Source organism: Lytechinus variegatus, chromosome 19, assembly GCF_018143015.1.
Source record: "Lytechinus variegatus isolate NC3 chromosome 19, Lvar_3.0, whole genome shotgun sequence".
NCBI lineage: Eukaryota > Metazoa > Echinodermata > Echinoidea > Temnopleuroida > Toxopneustidae > Lytechinus > Lytechinus variegatus.
In genome coordinates this window covers 1,934,551-1,945,905 of record NC_054758.1, presented here as the reverse complement: position 1 = coordinate 1,945,905, position 11,355 = coordinate 1,934,551, and the positions used below count along the sequence as shown (strand labels likewise).

At 34.4% G+C, this 11,355-nt stretch overlaps 1 protein-coding gene across 1 annotated transcript in view; it reads right to left on the bottom strand.

The window, feature by feature from the left end:
* Window positions 1–403: 403 nt before the first annotated feature.
* The window catches only part of LOC121406211, a 34,975-nt gene continuing 24,023 nt past the window's right edge, over window positions 404–11,355 (bottom strand). The window contains exons 4-9 of the mRNA XM_041597234.1: window positions 9,353–9,796; window positions 3,093–3,331; window positions 2,718–2,828; window positions 2,121–2,271; window positions 1,433–1,553; window positions 404–692 (exon numbers count right to left, since the gene is read on the bottom strand). Of these exons, the coding sequence (XP_041453168.1) occupies window positions 404–692; window positions 1,433–1,553; window positions 2,121–2,271; window positions 2,718–2,828; window positions 3,093–3,331; window positions 9,353–9,796 (1,355 nt within the window). The remainder of the gene's footprint in view (window positions 693–1,432; window positions 1,554–2,120; window positions 2,272–2,717; window positions 2,829–3,092; window positions 3,332–9,352; window positions 9,797–11,355) is intronic.

The window sequence follows — 11,355 nt, the reverse complement described above, 5'->3', positions numbered from 1 at the left end:
TTGGATTACAGGCGCACGCCACAGCGCCCAGTTACATTTCTGAAAATAAATTGCAGTTGTTCTTATTGACAAGTAATATATTTCTTGCATGAGTTACAAAATATATGTATTTTTATAATAAATTATAATCATGATGAAAATAGAATTATGTATATCTTCTTCATCTATGATACATTAAGCGTTTAAAAAAGAATAAAAACATGGCATAATATTTCAACATTATCTCGTTTGTTATTTACACAAAAAAATTCCGTTATAAAATACTATATAAATTGCAGTTGTTCTTATTGACAAGTAATATATTTCTTGCATGAGTTACAAAATATATATATTTTTTCCATAATACATTATAATCATGATGAAAATAGAATTATGTATATCTCCCTCATCTGATTGATTGATTTTATTTGTCAGGCAAGAGCTTGTTAGCCAAACGAATGTACTTGATGCTAACAAGAGCTTGTCTCATCAGTGTTTGTTCTTCTGCTTCTATTGTTCTTTTCCTCCAATCCCGAAGCATCTGTAGCGTGCCCATATAAGATGCATTCCTGTTATTCTCAAAGTATGATTCTATTTCTGACGGAAGAAATCCCAGTTTACAGCCAAGATCATCAATATCCTGTCTTTTGCTAACCTGCTTAGCAATTTTCCTCAGAATGTCGTCGAAATCCTCAGACTCTTCCACTAGTGATCTACAGAAAACATAAAATGAACCTTTGAAAAATATGAAGATGATAATTGATGGCGATGATGTTCAACGATGGTAATTATGACTACAATGACCATTATCCTCTGATTATTTGTCTTATTAAAAAAAATTGTACAAAAATACAAATATGTATATATACAGATATAATAGCACGGCCACATATTGATATGTAAATAAAGATAATTAAGAATTAAAATGATATAAATTGGTAGTCATTTTACCTAGATATTTTGCTGGCTGGTGTATATATTCTGTTCCGTGTGTTTATTAAGCTTTGATAAAGGATCAAAAATACATTCCAGTATCATCTTATGTGGGAAATCTTATCTAGCCGTTTTTTCTAAACAATTCAAATATGCAAATGCTAGAAATCTAGCACTCCATCTCTAGACAATGCTCCCCCCCCCCCCAACCCCCGTAACGTGCCGGTCCCACTATAGCTGTCCTACGGACGCAAACGTATGCATTTGCGAAAACAGAACGGATGAAAGGGGCGGAGGTGGGTTAGCGGGGATCTTCTGAAAAAAATAATGGCTAAATTCATGCAAAGAGAAGAAAAAGTCCGTCAAATCTGTCTTGGCTGCATCTGCACATGTAAATATTTTATTCCAGTATAATTTATCAGAATGTCAGCATACCCGTAAAGTAAGGTACTTTTTTTGCTGGAAATGATAATTTGGTTTAGTTTTATTTTGTCAATACAATATACTGCCCGATTTTCACCTTGTTTCAGAAGTAGAACCAGAATCACCGTAATCTGCAGGATGAATATCAGCCGATAGTGTTGCAATCGGTATCGTTGATGGTAAGCTAGCTCCTCCCTCTGATATCCCGGTTGCTGTGTCTGATTCAAAGAATGACGTATCAATTCCTTTAATCATGTTAATTAGTGCACTTGCGTATATATCTTATTGGTCACATATTAGCATAAATGTTTCTCGTACTTAGCCTGCACAAATAAACTTTTTTTTATTTCCAAGAAAAACTAAATTGATTTGATTCGATTGATTTTCCTTTCACAGTTGTACAAAATAGACATGAATAACGTAGGTAAAAAAGGAAACAATACCATGCATGATATTATAACTATAGTTAACAATTAAGGTACACAATTCAAAAATAGGATTTACCTCGGATGATTTTGGTATTCAAGAGTGAAGCTTGCCGATAAAACATGATATAAAAGGCAAGCCCCTAAACTTATAGTTTTAATATATGATTTAGACGAAAGGTCAATGTCATAATATGTCAGTAACTGAAGAGATATGAATGGTAAATATTATATGCAATGCATAATATCATAACTAACACAGAAAGAGTGGATATAGACAGGCCTTGGTGTGGAGAAGAATGAGAGAAAGATTGCGCGCTAAATAGTTGAAAAACAAGTTTTATCGCCAATGTTTATCACCTCTAAGAAGCATTTTAACAAGAATTTCCTTTGTTGTACGTTGCTTCAAGATGAATTGTAATATGACACTACTTCCTGTGATGTTCCGTGTATCCACTTTGAACATAACTTTCTGCTTTGTCAAATAACGTAACTCTCTCTCCTCTAGAATCTGATAGAATAATAAAGGAAAATACAATTAATTGCATTAATTAATCGAGACAATCAGTCAGATTTGGAATTCAGGGAGAAATCTCCCCACAGCGCTTTGCTAATCGTGTTAAAAATGACTCTTTTATAAGAAATATGATATACACACCAAGAAAAAGAAATGTAATAAAAAGTACACAATCATAATATGAATCCTTAACTGGTGAGGAATCCCAAAATTTTAGTGCTTGAAATTGATATATATATAACCCCAAGTTTGGATTTGAACCTAAATAAATCGTTTATGACGGAAAGGATATTCTTATTTGAAAGAAACGTATTTTTAAAATTATTTATCAATTCGTGCAATGTCGACTAATAAGGATAGGAATCGCCTGGTCGCTAAATTTCTTTATTTTGTTTTAGCGTTGTTTTCTTGAATTTAATAATATCAAAAGTGAATATTACCTTGGCATGATCTTTCTCAGTGCTTTCTAGACAAGCAATCTTCAATCCACCTGAACGCCATCTTAATAAGAATTGTTCTCCTTTCATTGGGGAAATGTAACCTTCCAGGCTCTTGAAACATTCAATTTGAGAACAGAAAATGATTGTTCACATTATATGATTAATACAGAATCGGCTTTATTTATAGTACTCGTGCCCAAAAATGTACTAAATACGATTAAAGTAATGTCTTCCGGGAAAGCATTACGTGAAGAACATGAAAACATTGCAAGATAAAATGAAAATAATCAATTGGTGGGGGAAAAGTATTGAGAACACGGGTAAAAAAAAATAAATAAACAAATAAAAGGAGAAATAAACGAAAAGGGTACACACCTCTCCTTCAATGTTTTCATGTCGTACTTCGACAAGAACCACGTGTTCTTCATTCTTCAGAGTTAACGCAGGTATATGTGGTGTACAAATAACACGTTTTCCAATGAATACCCATTTAATGGCAGCCACAATCCAAAATTCTGAGAAGTGGTCTAAGTAGATATCGAGATCACGTTCCCTCATGACACACCTTGGGTTACTAGTACTGGTCGATGGTATAGCAGTAAAGCTTGAAGAATCTATTGGTGGAAGTAATAACAGTTGCATAGAGTAATAGGCGTCCTACCAAAGTATTTTATAGCACGCAATGTGTTGTCCCTTTTTATAGGATACGAACACGCAAAATTAATTTTACCTTTTTAAAATTTCATTTGTGAACATATTTTATCATATTAGCATAATTATGGCATTCATCTTAATACTGGTCTGGATAATCTCACAAAGCACTTATCTATTTCCCACCCTTTTTTTTACTTCTTTGCTGAAATTTGTATTTTCCCTCTAAAAAGTTATATTTTGTTTCAAAGTTGAAAACAATGTGGTTGGGATGAGGGTTATGTCATGGGTCATCAATACATTACACCCCCACAATGTCTGACTCATTCATTATTGGCATGGGGGTGGTGGCACTACTTGCCCTTATGCTCAACTTACCCCGCCTTCCTCTATTATTATTATTATTATATCATACCCTAATATTAGTTATGGTATTTTGGCATGGGGTTGTGCAATCCAAACACAATTATATTGTTCCTGCAGAAGAAGGCCCTTAGAATAAATTTCAAATTCAGATCACACACAGATATCTTATTTTTAAAAAATAATATTCTGAAAGTGAATGATTTATATCTTTTCCAACTCGCGCAATTTATGTATAAACTAAGTAAATATGATCTCCCCACAATGTTTTGTCCCTTTTGTTCTGTAAAAACTCCTCCATACATGATTGCCCAACGAGACAAAGTAATTGTTATCCCCTACCCCCATCCCGTACTAGAGTGCGTATATAAAAAAAGTTTACACATTGAAAAAGTCCTGGGAATGAAGAATATTTGTCACGTATTTTCTTCGTTTTGGGGTATGATCTATCAAATAAAGTTAAAACAATTACAGAATTTTACACTTGAGTGAGCACAGTACAAATTTGTAAAGCAGAAATAGGTTTGCACAGAAATGCTCATTTTCACGATTTGTGGAGGTAAAAACGCAAAAACAAGCTGACCGTTTTGAATATTTCTCATAGATTTCTTCTATATGTTTAGCCAATCGAAATAAAACATACATTAAAACATTTTGTAACAACTTTGCCACAGAATTTAACATTTTAACCCAGGTAAGCACAAGCTTTTCCTTTTTTTACCAGCTGGATCTGAGGACATAACTGAGTGTAAACAATTTTTTCCCGACATCTCAAGCATTCTTTCACTCAGGTTTTATCATTTAAAATATGTTCACATTTTATATTTCATGTAATACTTGTTTGTCTACACTTTTCCGAAACTTCACAATGATTAACAAAACGAAAATCAAGCCGAAGCCATTTCATTTGAATCATAGCTCCGTGTAAAGCAGATACCATCACGATGGCCTCAGTGTGTGGAGGGGGTGGAAAAATGGTACTTTATGAGGCTTATGCCGAAATGGTGGGTGATGTCGCGTTAGGGTGTGTTGACATTAAGGCGAAGATTCGTCCAAAGCCCCCTCCCCCTCCGGCCTGGCCGAAAGGGTGCTCTTGGAGCGTTACGTCACGTCGCGTTCACTGGAACGCATCCATTCGTCCAAAGCCCCCCCCCCCGGAAGTGCCGAAAGGGTGCGTTTTATTTTGTTTTAAATAATAATAATAATACTAACAATGATAATAATGATTATTACAATAATAATGATAATAATAATAATAATAATGGTAATATTAATAATAATTATAATAATAATTACATTAACAATATTAAAGAAGAAAAGAAGAAGAAGAAGAAGGAGGAGGAGAAGGAGAATAAGATAATAATGATGAAGAACAACAAAAATAACAAGAAAAATAATATCACCAACAACAATGATTAATAATGATAGTAAAAAAAATTATAATATGAAGGAGACGAAGAGGGAAGAAGAAAAAGAAGAAGAAGTAGTAGTTGTAGTAGTAGTAGAAGAAGAAAATGCTGTAGAAGAAAAAGAAGGAGTAAACGATAATGATGAAGAACAACAATAACAAAAAAAAAATATCACAGACAACGATAATTATAAAAAAATACAAATTTAGTAATAATTATGATAGTAATTATAATAATATGAAGGAGAGGAAGAGGGATGCAGAGGAAGAAGAAAAATAAAAAGAAGAAGAAGAAAAACCGAAGGAATTATTTTAATTACAATAATAATAATTAATCCAAATAATGGCATGCTACTACTCCTATGGATCATAATTATAATAATAAAAAAATAATAATGATAATGATAATTATGATAAAAATGATGAAAATAATACTTAATGATAATAATAATAATGAGGATAATTATAATAATGATAATGATAATAACAATAATAATAATAATAAAAATGATACTAATAATAATATGAAGGAGAGGAAGAGGGATGCAGAGGAAGAAGCAGAAGAAGAAGAGGAGGAGGAGGAGGAGGAAAAATTAGAAGCGGAAGAATATGAAAAATAATAAGAGGAAGAAGAAGAAGAATAAGAAGAAAAAGATGAAAAAGTTCGAGAAAGAAGAAAGAGGAGGAGGAGGAAGAAGAAGAAGAAAATAAAAAACGAAGGAATTATTTTAATTACAATAATAATAATAATCTAAGCAATAGCATGCTCCTTCTCCTATGGATCATAACAATAAAAATAAAAATGATAATAATTATAATGATAATTATAATAATAATGATAAAAATGTTTAATGATAATAATGATGATAATAATAATAATAATAATAATGATAATAATAATAATAATAAGAAGAGGAGGAATAAGAAGAGGAAGAAGAAGAAGAAGAAAAGAATACAACGAAGGAATTATTTTAATTTCAATAATTATAACTAGCAGCAATTACCCGTGGCATCACAGGGGGTAGGAGTCATTTTTCTTTATCAAAGTGTATGGGGGAGAGGGGGTGACATTCTTGTATGTACAGCTAGACTGCCTATTCACACTGAAAGCCAAGCAGTTTATTGATGAAATATATTTAGACAACCATTTCATAGCAGACTTCTCTTTCAATATAGATAGGAGGTTCAATTAAGTTAAGCATCTTGAGTTGAACTGGAGGAAGAACTTCAATAATCATTACAAAGTGAAATCCAAACCTAACTATAAAATGGAAAAATGTATTAGAACACGGTGTATTCAGTAAGCAGTCAAGTGGCAATTATTGTGATATAGAAATGTTATGATTACATGTATTGGGTCAAAAATAAATATATAAGTACATTGCACAATGCTTACAATGTACATTAGACTGCGGTTGTTTGTACTTTTTAAATTAAAGGTTGCTCAATCATATATAAGTATGGCAGGATGTCGAAAAGAAGTGAGAGTGAGAGAAAGGGGGGGGGGGTGATAAAATGAGTGAGACAGAAACAGTGGTGGAAAAATGAGTCAGACAGACAGTGAGGAAAATGAGACAGAGAATGGGAAAATGAGATACAGAGGGGAAAATAAATGACAGAGAGACAGAGGGAAAATGAAAGAGACCCACACGGGGAAATGAATGAGAGAGAGATAGACAGACAGTGGGAAAAATGAATGAGAGAGACAGAGAGTGGGGAAAATGAGAGAGACAGTTGGGAAAATGAATGTGAGAGACAGTGGGAAAATCAGAGAGAGATGAAGAGAGAGAGAAATTAAAGAATACAAAAGAGCGAGATAGAGAGAGAGAGAAAAGGTTTTAGATGTGAAGGAGCTAAAATATCTGCACACAATATAAGCTCATTTGTGTAGTGTTACCACTTGTATTTCGCTGACCCGAGAGAGGTAAAAGGGACTGGGAACTTCGAAGCTATACTCAGGGCTGCGAAAAGGAATGCCAAAAAGTTACGAATTGTAAAAAAAACTTTAAATAATGCGACCAAAATACCACAAACAACCCCCCTTATGACAATCTGTGAACAATTTAACCATGTTTAGAAAAAATTCCAGCTCTATTGAGTGGAAAACCACGGAGAAAAGCTGCTTCAAACAAACGGAAGGACACACAAGATTAGCCAAATTATAATCCAAATACTAATATACTATATAATGATAATGATAAAAATGATACTAAATGATGATGATGATAATAATAATAACAATAATGATAAGAATGATAATGATAATAATAATATTAATAGTAATAATAATAATAGTAATAATACTGATAGTGATAATAACAACAATAATAATAATAAAGATAAGAACGATGATAATAATGATCATTATAATAATAAAATATCACAGATGATTATCATCATCATAATCTTCATCATCAACATAATATCAAAAAATTACAATAATAATAATAATAATGAATTATAATAATAAATACAAATAAAAAAAACAAAATCATCGATCGAAGTGAGAGGGTTCGAACCTGCAATCACCGGTTTCGAGGCGCCGCTCTCAACCAATTGAGCTATTCGTGCAGCCATATCGCTGTCTTTTCTTCTCTAAGTATATATCCCCTGGTATTGCGCAATGCCCGAACGCACGCCGCGCTACATTGTCTCTGGTGACGATAATGTCGAAACGGTGATACGACGAAATTGAGTTCCTTTTCCGCAGAATCATGCATTTTTCAAGAAAGAGTGATGCAAGTACTTGCTTGAAAATATTCTTAAGACATTTCAACGATTCATTTTGATTCTAGGTAAGTTAAGCTTCTTTAAACTCGGATCATTTCTGTCGCCACTGTTCAGATATGCTTCTGCAGCGATGAGCGGATCGTGCCATCGCCCTGCCGCCCTGGCTAGCCGTCCGGCCGTACGCCTTCACAATTAGCCGCTGAGTGTACTGAACGCGAAGGTTCGGGAAAAGCCCCCCCCCCCGGTTGTGCCATTTGGGGGCGTTGTCGACACTGACGCGCCCTAACGCTCCCAACATACCCTTTCGGCCAAACCGGGGGCTTTGGACGAATCTTCGCGTTAGTGTCAACACCCCCTAACGCGACAGCACCCACCATTTCGGCAAAAGCCCTTTATGAAGTGTTTTGGGGGCAAGGAAACAAGTTAAAAATATAAAAGATATCTTCAAATCTATCTCCCGAGCAAAAGTACATGTGTTCTTCAATGATAAACCTTTACTTTCAACCAAATAACTATTTACAAGTTCTACGCAAATCAATTTTTACACTTAAGTAAGCGGTGCTAACTCAAGCGATTTTTTTTCGACAGTTACATCAGCATTTGCCTAAAAAGATCTGCACCATTGTTTTTTTATTGTAATCAAGGGTTGCGTGACATAACACTAAATACTATAATTATTCATCCCTGTTTTCAAGGAAGCGTAACCAAGAGAGAGAAAGTTTAATGCTGCTCTAATAGCCAATAATGTTAGAAAGAAACCCCCTCTCTATATATATTTTTCTTTTTATATGTATTGGTTTTCTTTTTCAAATTTAAAATCTTATTTTTACATTTTAATTTTGATATCATTTTTAGAGATGGCTGCATTTCGAACATTGCATGCACATCTAACTCTGCTTCGGTAATGCAGTGCATGCAGTGGGTCCGTGCAAGAGAGCAACGTGCGACCGACCGAGAAAAAAATAGGTTTTATGTACAATAGAATTTGCATTTTACAGGTATTGACGGCATGATAAGATAGATTTTGTAACATCAAAATGGCCATTTTGGTAATATTGGATAGATTCTTGTAAAAATCTTCTTTGAAAAAGCGGTAGTTCTAGGAAATTACAAGTAAAATCGGTAAGCGGTCAAAATGTGTAAAACGCGTTAGACTATACTGCCAAAAGCGGTAGAGTTGGCAACTATGCCGTGTGGTATCCATCACAATGTCTAGAATAGTCTTAAAATATCCACCAATCCCAAAAGATTAGGAATGATTTCAATGTAGAATGAGTTTTGACCTTTTAGACATGTAAATGTAATTTTCCAGCTCTTCCCCAAAATAGGTTTCTATTTTTGTCCATGTTAACTCAATAGACATATATTAATTATTATTGCAGCATTTCAATTATTTCATTTAGTCAACCACCACATGAGACTTAAATCAACAATTAAAAACTTAGATGGGAGACTGAGTGACTTAGAAAACCGGAAACCTTACCACTTTGTCGATAATAGATGTAGACTTCTGCTTCCTTTGGTTTTGTGAACACACCACAATGGGGCATTGTTACTCTCACAGGCCTGTCAAAGATTGCATCAGAAGGCGACATCTTCAATCCAACCGATATGATGGCTTCTGTCTCCTTCAGCTCCAGCTCAGGTGGGACGTCTTCAATCACTTCCACAGTGATGTCCTTTGCGCTGTAAATTTCATATTTGGAAATCCTGACCGTAATACCATGCTTCTCAAGTTGAATCAAGTCTTCCTCTCCATCATCTGCATAGTCCTCTCTATCAGTAGTTTTGGTTTGAGATTCATGCTGCCCTGCACTCTGCTCCTGTTCAAGTTTTGGATCATCTTGGGGCGTAGTGAAGTCCTCTGACATTGCTTCAGTAGACTCTGTTTTTCTGGTTTCCTCGTGACGTTCTGTCTTTGCGCTTCCTGTGCATGTGTGTTGATGAAGAGGAAATAAAACGATCATGCACAATGAACCTTCAGCGAGTGACACACTACAATTACCTTTAGCTCGAGTTAAAGCCGGGTAATCATAACAAACGCTTTGTATCCTGAAGAAAAAAGCGCTATATAAATCCAGCTATTACTAGGTGATCTGTCAATCGACAGATCAACTTTTAATTTCGTACGAATTTTCTTCTTTATTTCTTTATTTCTTTATATATTTATTATTTATTTTTATTTTCCCCCTTTCTTGTTAGCACACAATCTCCAAATCTACATCATTAATTATCTTCAAAATATCATCAGATATGGGACTTATCATGTAATGTGTATAAAACAAGTTCAAGGTCAAAAAGTCATCATGACGTCATCTAGACGCCATTTTGTAAAATCACATTATCAATCATATCTTCATTATAAATTATCAAAAATTAACAATATTTACATTACGTCAACTTCACGTCAAGGGTCAATTGTCCATGTCATCAAAGGTCATGTAAAGGTCACAACGTGCGCGTATGCGCGCGTCAAAATTTGTAAATGCTCAAAATCACTTTTTGACCAAAGTAGAGTACGAATCAGGTCATTTTAAGAATTTCAAAAATTTGCGCGCATGCACGGTAACGCGTGCGTTCTTGCGCATAACGGCACTATCCAACATAGGATCGTCATGTTTCACAAATCAATGCATCCGTAATATAATTCTGAACAATTTGATACCTTGATTAACCTTATACAACAAGTGATAACGGAATTAACCTCCATCAAACTTTACAGCACGCGCGCACTAACCATATGCAATATATGTGCAAAAACATGCCTTTACAAAATTCATTATAACTCTTCAGGTAGTCGGTTGACCCCCATTTTTTCTTCATATTCGAATAGAGTATGGATGGGAGATATGATTTCATGTCACATTTGACCCGAAATTTTATCATGACGTCATCAAAATGGCGTCGGAACTCATTTTGCTACTTATGACGTCATAATAATTATGCAAATTTGACACTAACCTTGTAAATATTGGTCAATTTTCGCTCAGTTTTGCAATATGTTGTAGCTGAGGACATACTCTTTCTATTTTGATTGCTTTATTCACTTTTAAAGAATGGATCATCGTGAAAAAGGGTAAGTTATAGAGGCATGTCATATTTGCTCATTTTGTGTGCAATCTCTATGGGAAACGACTTTTTCTCAAAACTAGATTTTACATTCCTCTATTTCGCGAGCCAGATCTCCATTTCTATTTGTTGGTTTTCTCTGAGCTTGGAGTATGTTGTAGCTGAGATTGTACGCTATTGCAAATTAGTCTGTATTTTCCGATCAGATGCCGGAATCATGCCCGTATTCTACTTGCAAAATTGGATTTGAGATCCTCTTTTTGCTAACGTGTAAAGTCTATGGAATGTGTGTAGCTCAATTGGTAAGGCATCAGACTTGCGTCCTTATATCATTTCTTAAAGTCTTGGATCGACCCCAAGGCTTCCCTACTAATGAGGTGGGAGCCCTTTACTACTAAGTCACCATTTCCATGCATC